General features: G+C 43.1%; 1 protein-coding gene across 15 annotated transcripts in view; it reads right to left on the minus strand.

Annotated features, from left to right (window-relative positions):
• The window catches only part of KIAA1217, a gene marked incomplete at its 3' end in the record, with an annotated part of 500,156 nt that overhangs the window by 165,490 nt on the left and 309,666 nt on the right, over window positions 1-25,000 (minus strand). For all 15 annotated transcript variants that reach the window (XM_082618040.1, XM_082618037.1, XM_082618035.1 and 12 more), the window contains one exon: window positions 5,886-6,084. In XM_082618040.1, coding sequence (XP_082474166.1) covers window positions 5,886-6,084 — 199 coding nt within the window. The remainder of the gene's footprint in view (window positions 1-5,885; window positions 6,085-25,000) is intronic.

The following is a 25,000-nucleotide window of genomic DNA, read 5'->3' on the forward strand; positions in this document are numbered from 1 at the left end:
AAGGAAGGACACTACATAATGATCAAGGGATCAATCCAAGCAGAAGATAAAACAATTATAAATATATATGTACCCAACATAGGAGCACCTCAATACATAAGACAAATGCTAACAGCTATAAAAGAGGAAATCGACAGTAACACAGTAATAGTGGGGGACTTTATATCAATACAATCGTACCTCAAGAAACAAGAAAAATCTCAAATAAACTATCTAACCTTACACCTAAAGGAACTAGAGAAAGAATAACAAACAAAAAACCCAGTTAGTAGAAGAAAAGAAATCATAAAGATCAGAGCAGAAATAAGCAAAGTAATAGCAAAGATCAATAAAACTAAAAGCTGGTTCTTTGAGAAGATAAACAAACTTGATAAACCTTTAGCCAGACTCATCAAGAGTGAGAGGACTCAAATCAATAAAATTAGAAATGAAAAAGGAGAAGTTACAATGAACACCGCAGAAATACAAAGCATCATAAGAGACTACTACAATTAACTCTGTGCCAATAAAATGGACAACTTGGAAGAAATGGACAAATTCTTAGAAAGGAATAACCTTCCAAGGCTGAACCAGGAGGAATAGAAAATACGAACAGACCAATCACAAGTAATGAAATTGATACTGTGATTAAAAATCTTCCAACAAACAAAAGTCCAGGATCAGATGGTTTCACAGGTGAATTCTATCAAACATTTTGAGAAGAGCTAACACCCATCCTTCTCAAACTCTTCCAAAAATTGCAGAGGAATGAACACTCCCAAACTCATTCTACGAGGCCACCATCACCCTGATACCAAAACCAGGCAAAGATACTACAAAAAGAGAAAATTACAGACCAATATCACTGATGAATATAGATGCAAAAATCCTCAACAAAATACTAGCAAACAGAATCCAACAACACATTAAAAGGATCATACACCATGATCAAGTGGGATTTATCCCAGGGATGCAAGCATTCTTCAATATATGCAAATCAATGAATGTGATACACTATACTAACAAACTGAAGAATAAAAACCATATGATCATCTCAATAGAAGCAGAAAAAGCTTTTGAATTTTGTCAAATTATGATAAAAACTCTTGATAATTCTTGATAAAAACTCTCCAGAAAGTAGGCATAGAGGGAACCTACCTCAATATAATAAAGGCCATATATGACAAACCCATAGCCAACATCATTCTCGATGGTGAAAAACTGAAAGCATTTCCTCTAAGATCACAAACAACACAAGGATGTCCACTCTCGCTACTATTATTCAACATAGTTTTGGAAGTCCTAGCCATGGCAATCAGAGAAGAAAGAGAAATAAAAGGAATCCAAATCAGAAAAGAACAAGTAAAGCTGTCACTGTTTGCAGATGACATGGTACTATACATAGAGAATCCTAAAGATGCCAGCAGAAAACTACTAGAGCTAATCAATGAATTTGGTAAAGTTGCAGGATACAAAATTAATGCATAGAAATCTCTTGCATTCCTATACACTAACAATGAAAAATCAGAAAGAGAAATTAAGGAAACAATCCCATTCACCACTGAAACAAAACGAATAAAATACTTAGTAATAAACCTACATAAGGAGGTAAAAGACCTGTACTCAGAAAATTATAAGACACTGATGAAAGAAATCAAAGATGACACAAACAGATGGAGAGATATACCATGTTCTTGGATTAGAAGAATCAATATTGTGAAAATAACTCTACTACCCAAAGCAATCTACAGATTCAATGCAATCCCTATCAAATTACCAATGGCATTTTTTACAGAACTAGAACAAAAAATCTTAAAATCTGTATGGAGACACAAAATACCCTGAATAGCCAAAACAATCTTGAGGGAAAAAAACGGAGCTGGGGCTTCCCTGGTGGCGCAGTGGTTGGGAGTCCGCCTGCCGATGCAGGGGACATGGGTTCGTGCCCTAGTCTGGGAAGATCCCACATGCCGTGGAGCGGCTAGGCCTGTGAGCCATGGCCGCTGAGCCTACATGTCCGGAGCCTGTGCTCCGCAACGGGAGAGGCCACAACAGTGAGAGGCCCATGTACCACAAAAAAAAAAAAAAAAAAACAGAGCTGGAGGAATCACACTCCCTGACTTCCGACTATACTACAAAGCTACAGTAATCAAGACAATATGGTACTGGTGCAAAAACAGAAATACAGATCAATGGAACAGGATAGAAAGCCCAGATAAACCCATGCACCTATGGTCAACTAATCTGTGACAAAGGAGGCAAGGATATACAATGGAGAAAAGACAGCCTCTTCAATAAGTGGTTCTGGGAAAACTGGACAGCTACATGTAAAAGAATGAAATTAGAACACTCCCTAACACCATACACACAAATAAACTCAAAGTGGATTAAAGACCTAAATGTAAGGTCAGACACCAGAAAACTCTCAGAGGAAAACATAGGAAGAACACTCTTTGACATATATCACAGCAAGATCTTTTTTGACCCACCTCCTAAAGTAATGAAAATAAAAACAAAAATAAACAAATGGGTCCTAATGAAACTTAAAAGCTTTTGCACAGCAAAGCAAACTATAAACAAGACGAAAGGACAACCCTCAGAATGGGAGAAAATATTTGCAAATGAATCAACGGACAAAGGATTAATCTCCAAAATATTTAAACAGCTCATGCAGCTCAATATTAAAAAAAACAAACAACCCAGACAAAAATTGGGCAGAAGACCTAAATAGACATTTCTCCAAAGAAGACATACAGATGACCAAGAGGCACATGAAAAGCTGCTCAACATCACTAATTATTAGAGGAATGCAAATCAAAACTACAATGAGGTATCACCTCACACCAGTTAGAATGGGCATCATCAGAAATTCTACAAACAAATGCTGGAGAAAGTGTGGAGAAAAGGGAACCCTCCTACACTGTTGGAGGGAATGTAAATTGATACAGCCACTATGGAGAACAGTAGGGAGGTTCCTTAAAAAACGAAAAATAGAATTACCATATGACCTAGCAATCCCACTACTGGGCATATACCCTGAGAAAACCATAAGACACATGCACCCCAACGTTCATTGCAGCATTATTTACAATAGCCAGGTCATGGAAGCAACCTAAATGCCCATCAACAGACGAATGGATAAAGAAGATGTGGTACATATAAACAACGGAATATTACTCAGCCATAAAAAGCAATGAAATTGGGTCATTTGTAGAGATGTGGATGGACCTCGAGAGTGTCATACAGAGTGAACTGAGTCAGAAAGAGAAAAACAAATACCGTATATTAACGCATATATGTGGAATCTGGAAAAATGGTACAGATGAAATGGTTTTCAAGGCAGAAATAGAGACAGAGATGTAGAGAACAAACATATGGACACTAAGGGGGGAAAGTGGTGGGGCGGGGGTTGGGGAGGATGGTGGTGGGATGAATTGGGAGATTGGGATTGATACATATACACTAATATGTATAAAATAGATAACTAATAAGAAACAGCTGTATAAAAAAATAATAAAATTTTACAAAAAGATAGAATGACATTGTACAGATACCAAAGGAAACGCTGGCCTTCCAGGTGGCACCAAGAGTGGATTTGCAGGAGGTCCCAGCTCAGTCTCCATCTGTAGTCTCTGAGGCCTGGGGTCCTGTTTGCGCTTCGCCACCGAGATGCTGGGGGACCCCGCTGCTCCTGGTCTAGGGCTCTCTGGGGAGCCTGCTCTTCCCAGGAGCCCATGTCTGTGTGTTAAATACAGCCAGGCACACGGGAATTTTCCCGAACACAAGGCTAGCAAGGCCCCTGGCAGGGAGATTGTGTTTAGACTCTCCCTGACTCACACTTTCCTGTTTATTTCCCATCCCGGCTCAACTGAATTATGCTGTGAAGGCCAGGTGCGGCCGCAAGGACATTCCCAAATTGGCCACAGAGAGGCGGTCAAGGGCAGCACCAAGCCGCCGGCCCAGGGCCAGCCTCATTTTCTGACCCCAGGGCTCCCCTCGCTGGAGCAAACTTCTCATTCCTCTCCTCTCCCTGTGTTCCTTTGTTTCTATCCATGAGTTGTGGAAATCACTGGCCAAAAACATTCTCCTGCAGCTGGAAGAACAGTACCTCCTATGCATTTTGAATCTGCTGTGACTCGCCAGAACTTCACAGCAAGGTGTGCTCAGCGTAAAGCAGCGTTTCGCCAAAGTGCAGCCACCCCATGAGAAAACCAGCCACCCTCAGCAATTCCTAGGGCAAGGCTGCCATCAGCTCCTGCAGTCCCTGCACCCAGAGACTTGCTTCCTAAAGGCAGCCAGTATCTACCTGCATTGCCAACTGCACTTGGCTGTGGGGCAAATTCCTGCCTGCAAGACAGAGGGTCCATTATTCCACAGGCTCGCTGTTCCCCAGGTATGGGGAAGCGCACAGGCATTTGTTTTTATCTTTCATTCTACTTTGCAAAGCACAGGCTATCTTTACAGAGACCTGAACCTCATTCATTTCCTGCAAAGCACAGAGGAGAAATTCCACTCCTTGGCAGGCTCCTGTGCTCCTGCCTCAAGCATGAGTGGGGTTAAGAGAACACTAAGCTCTGTAGTCCAGATGGAAAGCCCCAGCCTGTGTCATCTTGACACTGCCCCAGCCCTGTATGCTCCCTGAGTGCACCACACCCCTGCAAGTCCCATGCCTTCACTGGTAAATGGAGTTAACAGGAACTGCAGGGGCTTCCCACTTCTGCCATTTAATTAACTATGCAACCTCAAAAAACAAAAACCAGATTTTCTGGGGCTTTCATCTTTCATTTGTAAAATGACAACCCTGGATGATTAAACTAAGATGAAGTATACAAAGTCTAACGTTAAAAATTAATATGAGTAATACAAGTAATGACAGGGGTTTTTTGTTTGTTTGTTTGTTTCTGTTTTTGTTCAGAAGAGCTAGGACAATGTCTGAACCCAATCTGCTCTGGTTAGCATCTGCAACCGAGGAAACAAAACCAGGATACCTCCCCACATCCCTCTCTTTCCTTCTTCAAGCAAGGCATCTGCTCAGTTCTAAGAGGCAGAATGCAGCCCTCTTCTGCCGAGGCCAGACCCTGAAGCCTTCTGCGGGTTGACCGTTTCTGTCCCCTCTTTTCCTGACCACAAACGTCTGAAAAACACAGGTACCAACTCAGAACCTTGAGATGGCAGGTTAAGCATATGAAATACCAGCACAATTTGCAAAAAGGTCTAAATCTTTATGGCCCTGTACCTTTTGTTAAGGGGCTAGGAGGAAGAAAAAAAGCACAGCAAGATAGAAAGTGAATATCCAATATGAAAAAGCAAATGATAAGTGAAGGCAGAGGATAGAATCCTGGTTTTCCTAAAAGCTTACTGAAAGACAAGGCTATGCCAAACTCTTACCAAACCCCTCCACCCTTTCGTGTGGTGGTAGAGAAAACAGCCCTGTGTTTCTGGCTTTCCTTACCAGTCATGGGAGTGTTGGCCACCTTGTACCTCTTCTTCCTGGAGCCATTCATGTCCTCCCCTGGACTGCCAGACAGTGGAGTGGGGCTCACACCCCATCCGTCCACAATTCTGAAACTGTGGAGGAGGTTCCCTACGAAATGAGGCTCATTCTGTAATCCGGACCTTGCTATTCCTTATACCAGGAATATCGACAGGCACTGCTAGTCTCTTGTTTGAGTGACTAAGCCCAGCCAGTTCTGAATGTGCCCAGCCCCAAAGACCGGTTGGACTTGCTGCTTCTTCAGCAGGTAACTCCTCAAGGCTTGATGTTAAATCAACAGAGTTTCTGAGTAGTTTGTATGTTTACAAATCAAGATCAAATTAACACCCAGATGATGCAGGGGTATGTGTTCAGAAGTATAAACATACACACATGCAGTAATAAAAATTAGAAACTGCCTTTTGAAGCTTACCCAGAGATCTTTCTTTCGTCTGGTTGGTCGACCTCACCACTGGAAGGCTTGCTCGAGTCCGGCTGCCTCTGGAAAAAGGACTTGGAGTTTCTCCCTCAGACATGGCTTCCAAAGAATCTCCAGACGCCTCTGATAAATGTTCTACTGGGTCACCCAAGTTGGGAGGTTGAGGACTGTGAGACAGTTTGGGGCTCCTTGTCTGCAAAAGGCATTTGAAAGAAAGTGGAAAAGAGCCTATGATTAATTATGCTGAAAATATGTTTAATGCCATCAAGGTCTACTGATCTGGAAAAACAACATGGCAACGAGAAAAAGTCCATCGGAAGGACTAGATACAAAAATAAAGACAGAGTGGGTCAAAGTATCAGTTGTGAAAGATAGTGAGAGAAAAATGTCCCTGAGTATTCCATTAAGATTTTTATCACTGGACATCTACTGTGCAAATGCCATTTCAAGCAAGGCATTGAGGACAAGCCACATTACAGGGAAGAACGATAGCAAATCAACTCCTTTGGCCAAATTCTAGTCGTTGTTATGGTCACAGCAGATGGGACTGTGCACGTTTGTATCACCTAACACGGACGATGCACTCACACCAGAGTAAACTGAACACACCCAGTTCTTTAAACTCTTCTATTAAGACTGTTTCCAAAATCAGTAAAATATCATTGTGGGGGAGATATTTCTATCACAGTTGATTTTTTTTCTTTTGAGGCAGAAATCCCATAATTTGGATTCTGTCTAGTTTTGGTTATTACTTACCTCGCCAATCAACAGACAGTATCTATAATAACTTACACACACACAATACAAGATTTAATTTCTCTCTTGGTTATCTATACTGTAATGGCAAGGCACTGAATGTGTAAAACACTCATCCTCTATGTTGGTCAGTAACGTTCCTTGAACGTATATTGAGCACTGTGGGCGATTCAGAGACAGACAGACGTCATGTTGCCTGATGTGAATGAGTTTCAAAACTAATTGGTGAAATGAATGAAGGACAACAAATAACACAAGATAATGTATAATTAAGTTTAAACCACGAAGTGTGTGGTACGTCCATTCATCCTTTCAACAGACACCTATTGAGGGCCTACTATGTTCCAGGCACCTGCTAGGTACATGCTAGCACATGCTAGGTACTGGGAACAGAACGACAGACAAAAGAGACATGATCCTGCCCTCATGGTACTTACAGTCGAGTCAGGGGACAGACACTGAAGACACTGACGGTGTGTAACCCAGGCTGGGGAGGGGGTGTATGTGGGTGCAAAGTTGGAAAAGCAAGTAAACTGTGACCTCAAGGATGAGGGAAGTTGGGAGGAGGGGGCAAGCCAGCGGGTGGGGTGAAAAGAAAAAGGCATTCCAGGTGGAAGGGACAGCATGTGCAAAGTCCCTGAGGCAGAAAGAAGTGGCAAGTACTGGAGACATGGTGGGAATGGAGACCAGAAGAGCCCAGATCTCATGGAGCCTTGGCGTCAAGGGGAGAATTTTCAATGTGACTCTAAGATACCAGAATGCCACTGAGGTATCTGAGGCAGGGAGAAGGGGGAGGTGGCCAGGATCAGATACATTTTTTTTTTTTTTTTTTTGCTGTACGCGGGCCTCTCACTGCTGTGGCCTCTCCCGTTGTGGAGCACAGGCTCCGGACACACAGGCTCCGCGGCCATGGCTCGCGGGCCCAGCCGCTCCGCGGCATGTGGGATCTTCCGGGATCGGGGCACGAACCCGTGTCCCCTGCATCAGCAGGCGGACTCTCAACCACTGCGCCACCAGGGAAGCCCCAGATACATTTTTCATAAGATCATTTGGGCTATTGTGTGGAGGCTGGAGATTATACGTGTAGAAGGTCAAAGAAAGGGAGTCAGTGAAACTGGGGGGCTTAGGATGAATGAATGCATGGTCTCAGCTTTCCCCCTCCCAAAGCCTGTCCCTGCTTTCATTACGATTCCAGGCAAACTGATCTGAATTAATCAGCAGGTGAGTTTTCTCTTGCTAAGATGCCAAAGGTGCTGATGGGCTGGTCGTGGGACACAGGCAGTCCCCAGGAGCCAGGTTTTTTTTTGGGGGGGGTGGTTTGCATTCCTTAATGTCCTCTTAAGTCTTCCTAAGGATGCATTTTGAAGTTAAAAACACCAAAGCACTTAACTGTCAAGGTAGGACCAGCTTTGTGGGTGTACAAGCGACCCAGCATTTAAAAGTGTTCTGGGCTTGGTTTCGTGCTCTGCTGTGGCCGTCTTGAAACCCTTAATAATTTTTTGGAACAAGATACACTAAGAGTTATATATAGCCGGTCCCGCCTCAAGGCTTCAGCTACAGAACTCTTTCAGGGATGCGCCAGGTGTGCCTGATGATCTAGGGGAGCCCTTTGAGGATGCGATGATCAGTTCCTTTCCCTTTTCTTGCTAAAAGTACCAGGAGACCCCTCTTGGCAGGAGCACTACTGTATTATCTAGACACCCACACCTGCTACACCTCTTAGGACATTTCCACAGAAGAAAACAGGAGTAAGGTCAGCACATAGCCCCCTGCATCGAGGGGGCCAGCCTCGGTGTTCCACAGGAAACTCTCAGCTCAGATGACATGCCCACATCATGGCCAGAAAGGACACCCATGAACGGTTAACTTGTCTCTTTGCTTTGGGTTAATGTTTCCGTGCAAGGCCCCGAAGTGGTTTATTTTTCATAAAGTCTGCTTGGGTTACAAAGATTGGGATCTGGCTTTGGCACTCCTTAAGAGTATTACTAGACTTAAAAAAAAAAACAACAAACCTAAATCACTGCCCAGCTCACCAAGAGTTATGTAAATTCATATGGTCTTCAGTGAAGTAGACAGCTGGTTACTATGCTTAGCAGAATATCAAGCTCAAATGTCCTCAGCCCTGACTTAAAAAAAAAGAAAGAAAGAAAGAAAGAAAATACATTCAGTTTAGCAAAATAGCCAAGAAATAATATTACTTGAAGCAACATGGCTACAATGACAACCTCTGGTGTTTGGTCATCTTTGCAGCCCACGGAAGACACAATGCATTTGATGAGTTGTCATTTTCCATTGCAAAAGGCAATAATCCTTGAAGAAAATCAAAATCAAATTTCTATTTCTTGTTCAGGGTCATCGTGGTCGGAGTATGTATAAAAATAAAGATATAAGGGCTCAATCCTTTTTTTTTTTAACCTTCCTAAACACAGCTATTCAGTTCCAAATATAAACTCCTGCTCTCGTTAGCATGTCATTCACTTTCTCACTGCAAACTATCACTGCATATTAGCAATCTTCTCACGCCGTGCTCTCCCCTCAGATGCCAGCTCGATGCTGAGACATCATTTAGGGAAGAAAAGAGACAATGCAAATTGCTGACACTGGTGTCAGATACCCTATGATCTGACGTATTAAAAAAAAAAAAGTCAAAAAGCATTTGAAACAGGGACTTGGTATTCAGCACAGTGCAAGGCTCGGGAGGTTAAAAGCGCTGTATGTGGTTCTTGAGCTCATAATGCATTTAAGGTATATTTTGGGGCCAAGGATAATATACGTTTGACAGTTGGACAAGAGGCACTAAGAGATGTGTCACTGGGCTTCCCTGGTGGCGCAGTGGTTGAGAGTCCACCTGCCGATGCAGGGGACGCGGGTTCGTGCAGGGGACGCGGGTTCATGCCCCGGTCCGGGAAGATCCCACGTGCCGCGGAGCGGCTGGGCCCGTGAGCCATGGCCACTGAGCCTGCGCGTCCGGAGCCTGTGCTCCGCAACGGGAGAGGCCACAGCAGTGAGAGGTCCGCGTACTGCAAAAAAAAAAAAAAAAAAAAAAAAAAGGCTTTCAACCACCAAGGGATGCTGGGGTAAGAGGCTTCAGGCAGACCCCTCCTCTTGTGTCATCCGTAACATGTGCAGACCGGTTCTCTAGGAAGACTATCTTCCTAGCGAAGGGGTGCGGGGAGAGAGGAAGGAAGTCACAAATTCAGTGCCTGCTGCACTGTCACTGACTGTGTGGTCATCTCATTTAACCCTCACTGCTACTTCATAATACTGGCTACAATGAGGAGACAAGTCGTGGAAGCAACTTGCCCAAAAATTCTAGCTAGTGAAGGAACTGGGACCAAATCTGCAGGATTTCAGAGCTGACATGGGTAAAGTCATTTAACCAGGAGTCTGTCGGCCAGCTTGTACCAAAACTGGGCAATGTACAATCTCACTAAGTCCTAGTTTCCTCTTCTGTAAGACCAGAGGTTGACTGGTTGGTAGTCAGTCCTTTCAGGACTAAAATATCATCACTCTAAGATACACACCACGAAGAAGAAGAAAAATCATGTCACCCAGAAAACTTCAGCTTACTGAGATTCCTTCAAATGGTTTCCCCCAAACGATTTCCCCTATTACATTTGCTCTACAGAAATATGTAGCTAGCATTTATGTCCTCAAGTGCATGCAACACAGTTGCAGAGCATTACTTTTTTTTTTTTTTTTTTTTTGTGGTACGCGGGCCTCTCACTGCTGTGGCCTCTCCCGTTGCGGAGCACAGGCTGCGGACGCGCAGGCTCAGCGGCCATGGCTCACGGGCCCAGCCGCTCCGCGGCATGTGGGATCCTCCCAGACCGGGGCACGAACCCGTGTCCCCTGCATCGGCAGGCGGACTCTCAACCAGTGCGCCACCAGGGAAGCCCCAGAGCATTAATTTTTAAAAGGCTGCCATACATGCATTTTAAGGTCATGAACAAATATTTGCTGAAGTTTCACCATGGGCAGTACGCTCTGCTAGGAGATCCAATTGTTCTTATTATATGCAATGTTGTATTTGGGGACTAAAAGCAAAGAGAAAAGAAAGTTAGAGCTGGAGGCATTGATGATGTTTCGTCATCCCCATTTTTCGGACCCTGTAAACTCTAATTTGAAATGCCAAGGTCCAGAAAATAAAGCCTGCAAATGTAAGATGCTAACTGTTGGCAACAGTGGGGTGTCTGATTAGCCAGGGCGCACACTTCGCATCAGATTATGTTCTATTTTAAAAAGAAAACCCAAAGTTGCCTTACTGAAATTTTACTTCATTTTAATGAATGCCCAATTTCCACAGAGAGTTCAGAAATAGAGTAAAGCTTCCCACATGCAAATGCAAATGTATTCAGAATGACTCATTATCCTAATACTCACTAATTGACATGGTTAATTTAATCATGACATTCAGACACTTTCACCCCATTTCTTGCACTTGGGAAGCTTTCAACTCAAAATCCAGTCAAAACTGTGACGTCAACTGAAGAGATTTTTCTAGGTGTTATGTACTCTTGTGAAAGATAAAAGGAGCAAAATATTTGAAGTTCACAAACACTGGAAGATCCCCAGACTTTAGTTTTCTTTACCATCCCTGCTTTGCGTTCCTCTAACCTCAGGAGAACGGTCAGATTGCCGCTATGGAAGGTTTAAGCTTTGAAATTTGCTCAGAGTCCTTTTTAGAACCACAACGCAGTGCTTTCGCTCCCTTCTCCGGCCCTCCTTGTTTCCAAAGTCTAAGGCCTCTGCTGGGTTTGGGTCGGGGGATGCGAAGACCAAGAGCTCCCATACGGGCTTCCATAAACCCATCCAGGTGGCCGCAGCAGCCGAGGACCTGCCATTCTCAGGTGCATCCGGGGACCCACACCCTGGGGTGCTTCTAAAGCAGCGGGACCGGGTCTCCCCACAGCTCTTTGGCTACTTCTCACAACTTCTGTGGCTGATGGCCAGAGCGACGAAATGTGAGCCAACATCTCCTCAGGGCCAGTCTTATCCTGATGGCCAATCTGGGGAACAGACCGAGGACATCCCGGTTCTAGAACATGGCAGATTGATGTGAGAACTAGAACACAAGTGTAAGAGAGAACTGTACTTAGTTTTGTAACAAATGTGTAATTTTGGGGGGGGGGGCTGGTGCTAATGACTCAGGACAAGAAATCAGCTTTTGTTTTTAATAGAAAACTCGGGTGCAAGCACAAAAGGGTCCTGCTGGTAACACACACACACACACACACACACACACACGATACAGTGTTGAATGTGTATCTGGGTGCTTCGTGGGAGTAGTTTGTGGACACATACCAGGTTCACCGGTAACCACATATTTCTGGGTCTTATAACAAGAAGGACATACATGCACACATACCTCCCATTCTAATACCACCTTCCAACTGTGCATATCTGAGATTCTCATAAAGACGGACTTAGGTTTAGCTCTGTAAATCAGTATCTCCCTTCCCCAGCTTGGACAAAGGGGATACATTTTTCTCTAGGATTTATTTCGATGAATTATCCTTGATAAACTCAGTTTATACCCTGTTTCTTCAAGGGTAATATTTCAAGCCCTTCCTCCCTCTTTCCACCAAAAGGGCACCCAGACATTTTTCATGATTTTCACCTGTGAAAACAGAAAAGATGTTTGGTCTGGACTAAAATCAGACGATTCAGCAGTTGAGCAAAGTACAGCTGTGTCTTTTGCTTCCCCGTTGTTCCTTCACTGTGCCTATTTGTTCATTAACAGATCAGAAAGATGAAAAGGCCGTGAGGCTGGGGAGTCAGCTCCCCTCGCCTCCCCGGCCAGAGCCGGCCACAGGTATCCCTGCGGTGAGGCGGGCAGTGCCCAGAGCCGAGTGAGACAAGCAGGATCCCTCTGCCAATGCGCCCTCACCATGCAAAGCCCCCTCCTGCAGACGCCAAGAAACGCATGACAAGGACATCTCTGTTCAGACAAGGATGCTTCCTCATTATTTCAAGAAGCATCACACGACACAGACACTCTCTTTCGAGGTATCTGTGCGTCAGATGACTCTTCTGAGATATTATCAACTTATCTTGTCCTCGTGGCTGTCAGCAACAAACATGATGGAACATCTACCCCTGTCCCCAACTTCCCGGGGAAACTGCCAAGCCTTTGTGTTCCAAGGTCTTCCCAGGTGGAAGGGCTGTGATCAGTGTCTCAGTGCTACGGAGGTCACCCCAAAGACTCCCTCCCTAGATTGGGCTCAGAGGGTAAAGGTGTTTGGAAGATGAGTCTGGGGTTGCCCACCCCCGACCCCCCCTCCCAGTGTGAGAGGAGAAAGGTTGCTAATTGGGTAGGAAGAGGGGGCTGAGTGACTTTGCAGGGCCAGGAAGAGGACGCTAGCTTTGTTGGTGGTGATGGTGATGGTGATGATGTCCTTTGAACTACGGAGGCCTGGATTCCATTTACAGGGAGTGGCCCCGGGTGGATGAGGGGTGTGTGGTGTGCTCGGAGTGGCTGAAGGGTGTGCCTTGGCTTAGCCTGGCAGACAGCCCCACGAGCCCACCTGCAAACAGACCACTAGGAGGCCGTCTGCTGAGTCCCTGGAGACCCAGAAACCTCACCCACTTCTATCAGACTAGATGCGATCCCTAGGATTTCTTTATGACCCCAAGTGACGAGAATACATTTCTCAATAACTGCTGAAGCCAAGCCAGATTAATTTGATACACAAAAATGAAGAAAAGTGTTACTTACTACAGTTGAGGGTCAGGGAGCAAATCTGTACATATTACATCTTTAATAGAATAAATAAATCTAGAAACTTAGAAGGCTGGTTAACAAATCGCAATGAAGCCACACTATGGAATACTATGCAGTCATAATCAAGGTGTTTTTAAGAACTTTTTTTTCATAATCTAAGAAATGGAAGGAACACACCCAAATACTAGCCTTGGTTTCTTTTACACAGTAGTATTATGAGTAATATACTTTCTTCTTTATTTCTCCAAAATGAGGATAATATTGCTTTTGCAAATCAGAGATTTACTGGGTAAGCATGATATTTTTAAAGAGTGGATCAGGGGAAGGGAAGACTTTCTCACAAAACGTTTAGAATCCAGAAGGATTCTTGTCTATGGTGACCTGAAGATACCCATGCCCATCTGGGCCTCTCATGTGTTATTTCCCACAATTAGATTCCAGGTAAAAGGTTTGTCCTCATAGATGGCCCCTGAAATGAGGACACAAATTCATGGGGAAGACATGGGAACAAAGACACATTTCCATTTTCATGCCATGCAAAATTTTGCAGGAATCCAAAATGGCACAGACTTCCACTTTCAAAAAAGAAATGATTAAGAAAGAAGAGCCCAGGGCTTCCCTGGTGGCGCAGTGGTTGAGAGTCCGCCTGCCGATGCAGGGGACACGGGTTTGTGCCCTGGTCCGAGAGGATCCCACATGCCGCGGAGCGGCTAGGCCCGTGAGCCATGGCCGCTGAGCCTGCGCGTCCGGAGCCTGTGCTCCGCAACGGGAGAGGCCCCAACAGTGATAGGCACGTGTACCGCAAAACAAAACAAAAAAGAAGAGCCCAAAGCCATCAACTCAATTTTTTGGACATGCAGATCATGCACTTCACCTTTTAAGGAGACAGACTCTCCTATCCAGAGCTCCGACACCCTTACAGTAACTGCATTTTAAGGCTTTTACAATTTGACTCGAGGTAAATTTGGAACTTTAGCAATTTTCTACGATCTCTTGGATATTTTCTACTTTTCAACCCCTTCATAATGTGTAGATGATGCGATTCTTCTTCTTTTTTCCTTTAAGAGGTTTAGCTGTGCCTGGAGAAGAGGCCAAAGTGGGTTGACCCACAGATAAGGTGTAGCCTCTCCCACTTCCAGGATGTCTGGATGTCAACCTGCCACCTGCCTGGCTGGTGGCCTACCTGGGATGTGACATAGACTTGCTTCTGATATAACACCTGGAATCGGCTGCTCTCTGACTTCCCTTCAAAGACAGAAAGAGATAAATCTTATTTAAAGACGATGAGGCCTGGTTCGCCATCATCTCTCTTCAGCATCCTTCCATCAAGTTAGAAACTTACACCATCAGCAAGTTCTAAAACTGGATCTCATTAACTCAGCACTCCCCGCCCCTTTCAGACGCACGTTCCTACAATTATTATTTAGTGTTGTGCTTCATCTTGAAGGAGCTGATGTGAAATAAAAGGCCAGCTGAAGAATACTGCTGTTTTCCTGTTGATCCTGTCTGTTAACGTTGATGGATGTCCCTTTTCTGAAGGCATGAGCAAACAATGTTTCTTTTAGAATTTAAAACAAAGAAAATAAATCTGCCTTGTGAGGGAGTCATAAGTATTACTTTGTCCTGTAATGAGAAGTATATCAAATATATATAAAATACCGCATATATCGAAAAGTCGAAGCTAAATTTAATGTTCAAGCTAATCAGACTTAGCCATATTCATAACTTTGTCTCCTCCTCTTATGAGGTTTTCCCTTTCCATTTTTAGTTTAGCCACCTGAAGGTAGATGTGTCTTTATCGTGAGCTGCCTTAAGTCAATCAATCCATTTCTTTCTCTTTCCTTTTACTCGTGAAGCAAGACCGTGTGCATTATAAACAAACGAACCGTTTCTGAGGCTTTGGCTCCTACCGTCTGCATTGGGAGGGGCTTGAGCAAGGCAGCAGGTGCCTTTGCAACTCAGAGTGCTTGGAATGCATTTAAAAGGCTTCAGGATAATAGGTGTCCGCGTGAGGATGTGTTATTACAGAGATGAAAGGAAGGGACCTGCTTGCAGGCTTTGAAATTTCTAGTAAAATACAACCAGCATCACACTTAGTGCTAAATATGCACCGTAGAAGGCCTCCTTACAAAAGCCATGATTAAGCTCATCTCTGCAGCCCAGACTTCAGTTTGGAGAGGATGTGGGACCCCAGGCCCAGGGGTGATGCCCCTAGAGCTTAACTACATTGTTGTGAAACCAAAGAGGTTTCCCTGATAGCAGAGGCCCCCCTTCCTCAGCCTGTCCTGGGAGATCTGAAGATGTCCATCCTCACAGAGAAGGAGGAGCTGGCCTTCAGTATCAGCGGGGATACTGTGGTGCCCGAGGTCACCAAGCTTCAGTGCTTGAGGCCAGACCCTTTCCGGACATCCTGGGAGTAGAAGCTGCTGTTGGTTTTCACACTCTCCTTTCTAAACACACACGGCCCAGTACCTCCACCCACTGCCCTCCCAATTTCCCTGCATTGAGTTTCAAATGAAAAAACACCTTGTGAAAATTCCGACGAGCTTTTCAGGCCCAAGCTTCTTTTTCCCTCTAGTTCTGCTATAAGAAAGAATACCAGAGTTTGGAGAGATGGAAGGAGAACAAGATTTAGAATGAGGACTTCAGTCTTTTTATCACACTGTTCTTGCAGACCACAGACTCCAATCCTGCCACGTACTGGCAGTGCGACCCCACAGGGAAGCTCTCTGAACCTTAGTTCTCACTTTTATTAAAAAAAAAATCTGAGTATCTGCTTGAGTTGATTGCGGTGGGGAGTCACTGAGGAAAAAATGCACAGGAATTTGTCAACAATAAATGATGGGAAGCATTCACTGCTCTTATGTACTACATTCTCGTAGGGGTGGTTCTACATGGCTTGGCTCCCCACTGTGCTCGGGAGGTCCCATGGTTTGTGGGGTCCTATGTGAGAGGAGAGGACACACTCAACCTCCTCCTGCCACCACCTCGCCTGAAGTCGGTAAATGATTACTTCCAACTTCAAAATAGAGATTGTGCCATCCTCAGAGGCTCTGGGAGTCACTCTTTATCAAAGAGAAGGAACACCTTCAATGTCCCACCTTAACTTTCATCCCACTCCTTCTCCCAAAAACACCATCATCACTGTAACTTGTGTTTAAAGACTTAAAAAAAAAAGCTCTTGAAAATTTCTCACATATCCCATTATTTGCTGATAGGTCAAAAAATAAAAGTTAGCACTGAGAATTTATTTCAGGCTTTAAGAAAAAAAGAACAGTGAGAGGGACCCAAACTCTGTAGAAAACCCTACATCACGATGTCAAGTCTCTGTTCTGAAACAGAGTTAATGGCAGCATGTAAAGTGGTGGGGAAGAGCCCTCCATGCTTCCTTTTCTGCATTTCTATTTGGTGCATGATATGTGTGCAAGGAAATCAGAAAGACAGCTTTATTTTGCATGAATTACAGAGCTGTGAAAACAATTAAGAACTCGTGGAAAAAATTAATGGTAAACACCTCATCAGAACTGAGCTGGTGTAGAGTAGGACCATGGGTCTCTGTAGTATGTGTCCCCCAACTTTTCCTTCTATGTCTATTCATTTGGGCAGGAACTTTCTAATTTGAGCTTGTGACTTTAGAAGAGATCAAAGAGAATGATTATTAAGAAAAGGAAGGTGAAGAGGTCACTGAAGACTGACTGAATGGCCAGGAAGTCACAGATGCACTAAATCCAGACCGTTGGATGCTTCCTAAGCACAGTGTGTTTTGGGTCTCACAGTAAAGACCAAACGGTTTTCATCTGGGCAAGCTCTGGAGACAATAAAGAAACAGGCCCCGTTTGGGGGACAAAAAGGATATGGGTGGCCATGTGCCAATAGGTCAGTGGGTACAGGTATCCAATGCCAAGCCAGGTGTCCAAGTACCGGAAACTCTCCACTCCCTTCCAGGTGTAACATTCTAAACTGACCTATTATGAAATAGGGGACATTGAGGATTATGGGGAAATAAATAATACATTGAAACTGACTCTGGGGCCTGACTGCCTGGAGTCCCAACTCTTAACTTACCTGTTATGTGGCCCTGGGCAAGGTACTGAACTTCCCTGTGCCTTGGTTTCTTCATTTATAAAATGGGGACCATAGGATGCCTACCCAATGGGGCTGGTGTGAGAGGTTAATGCTTATAAAACACTTAGAACAGTGCTTGGTGCCTAGTAAATTTTATATAAATATGTCTGTTCCTATCATTTTTATTATTAAGATGTATGCCAGTGAAATGGTCTGGACCCCATACTGGATGTTTTGGAGCCAAGCGAAAGAAGAGTCCCAGAGCTCTGAGGCTGTTAGAAGGATAGGTTTCTGTTTCACCTCCAGAACCTTTCTGCCTTGAGAAAGCTGCTGGGGCCAGAGCCGCCCTTTTCAGAGGACTGTGCAGAGATCTCTGAATTGCCGTTGCGTTACTACTCATCCCACAACTCAAACTGTGGAAAAGGTGATGACAGATTTCGAAGCAAGCATGCAATTAGTGTTTATTTTTAATATTCACTCTCATGATTAAAAAAAAAAATGCACAAGTGTGGGAATGCTGCAAGCATTTGGCTCTGAGAGGTTTAAACCCAGGCTCAGGGTAGACGGGGACAGGAACAGGCTGACACTGATTAGAATGCCACACGCAGCTGAGTGAAAAGGCATGCGGCGAGGTAAGACTCAATGCAGAGAAGAAAAGGTAAAGTACTAACTCGCTGAGATGATTCAATTTTCATCAAGTACCTTTGAATGTCAAGTTCTGCCTGAAGAGAGATCAGCATGTGCTGCAAAGCCTGTGTATCAGGAGAAAAAGAGAGAGAAAAAAAATAGAAAAGAAAAAGGGTGAAAACAGGAACAGAAAAAGAATAGTTGACCCAAAGGAATCATCTATTTGTTCATGATGACAGTGCAGCACCATGAAGCCCTCTCCCCGGACAAAGACAGACAGAAAGGTGGCAGTTCCATCCTTAGGATTTAGAGAGATATGGTGAAAGCCAGCCCCGACTGGCAGTGAGTTTTCCCCGACATGTCTTACAGCGGGGCCCTTCTAAATTCACCTGGTCATTTGAGAATATGTGACACTGGCTTGTTGTCCTTGAGGGTGTCTCAAGGTTGCAGGCGGGTGACCAGAGCCAGAATGAAATACCTTCCTCAGTCAGAATGCAGTCTGGTGGTGAGCCCCAGGCTGCCATCTTGATTGGCACTGGCCACTGGGCCACTGGCCACTGGGCTGCTCTATGAAGACAAGAGTGCAGGACTTTTTGTGCCTGGGCTGTGCCACACCAGATGACAAGACTTCTTCACGAGAAGATCCAAGGTGAATACTTACAGGAACAGAAGATCAGAATTACAGTTCAGAGAACAAATTCTGACATCTGAACCTGGCTGACCCTGGAGGATGTCTTCCATTTACTATGCTTACTGTACCACTATTTAAACATTTCAATTCTTATTGATCCACTGACTAACTTTCGGACAACTTAAGTTTTTTTAAAAACCATGGTGGAAACATGGTTTTGTGTTTTAAAAAATGAAAACTTCATAATCCTCATGCAAGAAGAATGACTTCCACTGCACCCAAAATCAGCCATGAGAATGAAAGGCAGGGTCTCAAAGAGATATCTCTAGCACCACGTTCATGGTGGCATTATTTACAATAGCCAAAAGGTGGAAGCAACCCAAATGTCCATCAACAGATGAACGGATAAACAAAATGTGGTCTATACATACTGAAAGACATTCAGCCTTAAAAAGGAATTCTGTTACATGCTACAACACTGATTAACCTTTAAAACATAATACAAAGTGAAATAAGCCAATCACAAAAAGACAAATACTGTATGAGTTCACTTACGTGAGGTATGTACAGCAGTCAATTCATAGAAATAGAAAGTAGGATGGTGGTCACCAGGGGCTGGGGAAGGATTGGGGAATAGTTGTTTAATGCATGCAGAGTTTCAATTTAGCAAAATGAAAAGAGTTCTGGAGGTTGGCTGTACAGCGACGCGAACGTAGTTAACGCTACTGAACTGTACACTTAAAAATGGTTAAAAAATGGTTAAGGTGCTGAATTGTAAGTCATGTATATTTTTCCACCATTCAAAAGAAAAAGGCAAAAAAGAGAAAAAAATCAGCCAATGAGGTGTCACGGGTTGGCAGCTCACGTCATAAGTTACTGCATATGCATACAGATATATCCATATGGATAACCAGCACACAGAGAGCTCCTAAATCCCATCATAACTGAATTATACAATATCCATGATTCATACACCAAGAGAGACTTAGATATGGGTATCTACTATGTGTGTATTTCCTTTATTTCTGAATAATTCTGTATTACTTAGAACCTAGTCTCACACATATCAGACACAAATGTCCACAAGAAAAAGCACACTTGAATTCAGAAAGCTATCTCCAAAAGGCAAAAGACAGGTCTCCAGACAAGAACAGTACTAAAATATTCTACCCAGAATGCACTTGGGGGTTAAAAAAAAAAAGGAAAAGACCTCAAAGAGACTTTTAAGAGAATAGGGGAGTGACACCGTTAGAAGAACTATTAGCTAGACTGACCTCATAAAAGCTCTTTTCGAGGTGAATATATTCTCCTTTGAAAGGTGAGGGTTGCTGTAGGGCCTCTGATTCTCCTGCTCCCAAGTTTACAGGTTTCCTCAACTACGAAAGAAATACCCCAATGTAGACCACAAATAATAACACCCTGTGGGTGCATGATAAATAAAAGTGCAAGATGCAAACAGGATGATAGATTTGAAGAGCTGTTGTGGACAGACAAGGGGGAAAGAGGTACAGAAAATCACCGTTTCCATCTCAAGGAGATGGGGAATAAAATGGGCTGAGGGCAGAGGACCTGGGGGGACACAGCCCTGCACACAGGCGACAGAGAACAGAAGGGTCTGGAGGAGACCAGCGCCCCAACTGTGAGGCTGCCAGGAGGGGCAGAGACCCCCAACCTCTCTCTGCAAGGCGACTCTCAGCAGAGGAACCTGCAACAAGCTTAGAAAAGCTGGACACGAGGGGACAAAGAAAGTCACTACAGCAGCTGCTTTAGGTGAGAATCACCTGAAATCCAAGGAAGAAAGGGCAAGAGAATCACATAAATGGTCAAACGCTCCACGCTTGGAGCAAACCCGAACGTGGCTGCATCTTTCTTGCCTTCGTTGACTAAGGTCAAGGAAATGCAGAAGCTGGAGGAGTGTCCCTGGGTCAGAGCAGGAAGGACCCAGGGGTGCTGGGGGGGTCCACCTCAGAAGATGCAATGGCTCCTACAGAGAAAGGGACTGGAGGCCACAGGAACATTAATCTCTACACTGATATAAATTTTCTCAGGATTACAAAATGAAACTCACAGGAAACTTTTTCACTTCTTGCCAGGCTCCATCTGCATGGAAAGTATTTTGAGCCCTACAGGTTTTGAGCCCGACAGTAAGAAAGCAGAGAAAGAAAACTGGATTTTATTAGGCCACTCACATACTCCCGTTAAATCAAGTGGGTGGAACTTAGAAGCCTGAGTTATGGATTTGACTATAAACTAGAAAATTGTTCTTAAAGAAAAAAAAAAAAGACTGGGTGGGAAAGGAGCTGAGTGTCTGAAAGTCACTTCACAGATTTATAATGATAATCAAGTACTTTATCAATATAGTGAGGTTACATCAAGATTAAGGGAAATGTAACTGGAAAAAAAACGACAGCTCACCACCACAAGGAAACAGCTGGAGCGGCAAAAATAATAACGCTGTAAAAATGAAACAGAAGGACACTTTAATTACCTCAAAGACTCCTAATAAATCCAATGGCTATCCGAAGAGGAAAATGGCAGAGAAACTACAGATGTTGCTCTTATACTTAATGGTACTTGGAATGTCTTTGAAAGGCTAAGTGTAGCTGGAAGGAAAACAGGTTCAACAGCTTTTTTTTACCTTAAGAATAAAAACAATGCTGATGAGCCCAAGAAGAGCTGATCAGGAATAGCAAATATTGGGCAAATGCCTAGTATACAGATGTGGCAGAGAGAACCAAAGATGAACAATAAACATAGTATTTATAACACTGATGGGGGATATCTGTTTTCTTTGTTTTGCTGTGCCTGAGTTTTCTATAATAAAGAGTTATATAATAATAGAAAAATCAAAGAGTATGGACAAAGGTGGTAAAAGTGAAATGTAGGTCTCTACTGAGCAACAATGAGAGAAAAACTGCAAAAAAGTTGGAGATTGCCAAATTCTTTGAACTCACAAAAAAGTTCTGGTTTTATTCAGAAATTGGAGATTTTTCTGATACCACTTTCCCTTTAGTCAACTTTTGACTACTTGGGAGTGGTTTAACCAGTCTGAAGACTAACTGTGGTTAAAGAAAATGCATTCAGGAACAAAATGAAAAGATCTAGTGAGAACATGTCTATATTAGGAGTTCCCTAGAGTTTGTAATTACACGGTAATCACTGAGTTGTCCACCATATCTTCTAACATGAAGATCTAATTGCCAGAGCCTCAACTTAGATTTTTATTCATGTTTCTAAATTTATGGAAGCACATTTCCTCTTCCTCCTCTCTTACTGTCTTTGTTTTACAAATAGAAAATTATCACTCTTAGTTTCCACTTAGTTCAAGATTCGAGGGATGCAAAGTGCTATGTTTAATCACCTTTCTGAAAGCCTACTACTGTCTTCCTGCTTTTGAAGTCACATGACAGCGATTTATTTTCCTTAAGCCTGACGTTCCTTATCTGTAAGTGGGGACATTAATAGTATTTAAGTCTCACGGTTGTTGTGAGGATTAACTGAGATTGAGGCATGTAAAACATGATGCACCATTCTTGGCACAGACTAAGAAGGCAAATGCTAGGAATTTGAAACTTAGAAAAAAAAATTGCGTTGTCAAAAAGATGCCTTACTTAAACAAATAACCAGGCAATAAATGTCAAATGTCTTAAAATTTTGTACACCGTTTTGGTTCAGCCATTCTACATCGAGCAATTAATCATAAGGAAATCTACAATAACCCACAAGAAAGCCCCACATGGTGTTGTGTTTATGTATTGTAAGGTGTGCACACAATGGAACCAACCAAATCAAGCAACACTAAGAATGATGAAGTAGCCGACTCTAACGACACAGAATGAAGTTCACACATATAATCATGTTTGAAAAATGGCACGTTTGGTTTTCTTTTGAGTCTATATGCCTAAAAAAAAAAAGATACATAACAAAATGTTAATCCGGGCTTCCCTGGTGGTGCAGTGGTTGAGAGTCCACCTGCTGATGCAGGGGACGCGGGTTCGTGCCCCGGTCCGGGAGGATCCCACATGCTACGGAGCGGCTGGGCCCGTGAGCCATCGCCGCTGAGCCTGCGCGTCTGGAGCCTGTGCTCCACAACGGGAGAGGCCACGACAGTGAGAGGCCCGCGTACCGCAAAAAAAAAAAAAAAAAAAAAAAAGTTAATCCATGTGGGTTGTGAGAGGGTAAATGATTCTTTTACTCTTTATCTGTTCTTTCTAACATTTCTAGAATCTACAAGTATTACTTTTGTAATAAAAAATACGAAATTATTAAAAGTCACTTGGGATTTGGCATCAAATTATTTGTGCTTGCTTTTCTGATTTGCTTCTACCTCCAAAAAACTTAGCATTGAATATGAGTTGAATAGCTACAGATGAATTTAAAACAAAAGGAGAAAAAATATTTTATTCTTTTGAGAGCCTTAAAAATGAGGAGAGCAATAAGATTATATCCAAAGGCATTGCCTCTAGTATCACTTGTAATCTCGCCATTTTGTTTTCTCATGTTGATTAGTATCAGTCGCACCACAAGGGGGCGCCTTGAACTTAGCAAGTACGATAATACAGTGGCCAGCATGATGGAAGGAAGCAGCTGACGTCCCAAGCTTAGGAGGAAACAAGACGCACTCCACACTGACTGCTTTTCGTCAGTCTTCACCCTTTTCAGTATACCTCACAGAGTCCCCTGTACAAACTCACTTTGGAGGTACATAACCAGTCTTTGAAAGAAACCACAATGGGCTGACAGCTTGTGTAGCTGCTACCAATGACAGAAGGGAAAGAGAGTTGATTTAACATTAGCAGCCACTGTGACACAAAACTAAAGAGCCCAACAAAAGCAAATGCTGGGGAAACAGTCTTAGAAATAATTCTATCCTAAAGACACAGAGTTCTATCAGTAACTTGGAGACCAAAGCAAATTCAGGTTATTTGGGATAAAAAGAAAAAAAAAAGTTACTCAACTGAGAAACCCAAGTGTAATATAATTCTTCTTCTAAAAATGTTTAAAATATTAGAGATGGAATCAAATTAGGTGGATTTGTGAGGCTTTCTAAGTCATGCTAAGATTTATAATTGATATAAGAATGCAGTTGACCCTTGAACAACTTGGGAGTTAGAGGCATTACACCTCCCACCCCCTGCATAGTTGAAAATCCATGTACAACTTTTGACTCCCCAGAATTTAACTGCTAATAGCCTACTGTTGACAGGAAGCCTTACTGTTAACATAAACAGCTGATTAACACATATTGTGTATGTCATATGTATATCTACATATATTTTATGCATTCATGACATACCTGTTTCTTAATTTGGGGGGATATTTCTAGGCTATGTGGCTCATTTGCAAGTTTTTTTCAAACTGTTGCAAATCTCAAAAAAATTTTCCAATGTATTTATTGAAAAAAATCCGCGTATAAGTGGACCCACACAGTTCAAACCCATGCTGTTCCTGGGTCAACCATAAGCTTAAAATGTAGGATGAAGTCTGAGGATTCTGAAGGATAAACACACAAATAAGGCCGCAACATGTCACAGAAAGAGTTCAGGGTAGAAATCTTAAGAATTTCTAATTAACTAAGAATCTTAAGAAATCTTAAGAATTTCTAATTAACTAAAAATCCTAAGTAATTCTGTAGTGAATTTAGGACAGTGATTGGGAATACAACTTTTGTTTTCTTTTGGAAAGAAAACTGGGCTTGAGCCTCCGTTTCAACACTTAATATCTGTGAGACTTTGGGCCATGTACATTGGAAATGCTACCTTCCTTGGTCATGTGTAGCTTCCTCATCCATAAGATAATAGAAATATTAATAATAAGACTTAAATTACAGTTTATTGTATGAAATAAGATAACTTATGAAAAATGCTAACCCCAGGGCCTAGCATACAATAAGGCAGCACGTGACTTAATAAGAGCCTGATAAATAATAGGATTGCCACGGCTCTTACCCAGTATATGGTCAGGGGAAGTGTCTTAAACCCTCTGTGCCCGTGTTCTCATGAGTCAAATGGTGGGAAGGAGTCTGCTTTAAAGAAAAACAAAACGCAAATAAACTTAGTATACTTATGCATACAACGGAGTGCTGGTCTTCAAAGTAGTGGGTTTGCAGGGTCACACAATTTTTTCTATGACCTTGCCATTGTCTGCAAAAACAGATTGTGAAGGAAGCAAGCAAACCTGCCACATGCAGGGCAGACATTCAGCTAGTTCTCCCTGGAGCTGCACCACCATGTTTTCATTTTTTAACATCTTTATTGGAGTATAATTGCTTTACAATGGTGTGTTAGTTTCTGCTGCATAACAAAG

The sequence above is a fragment of the Mesoplodon mirus genome (assembly GCF_964341445.2).
Source record: "Mesoplodon mirus genome assembly, chromosome: 4".
Lineage (NCBI taxonomy): Eukaryota > Metazoa > Chordata > Mammalia > Artiodactyla > Ziphiidae > Mesoplodon > Mesoplodon mirus.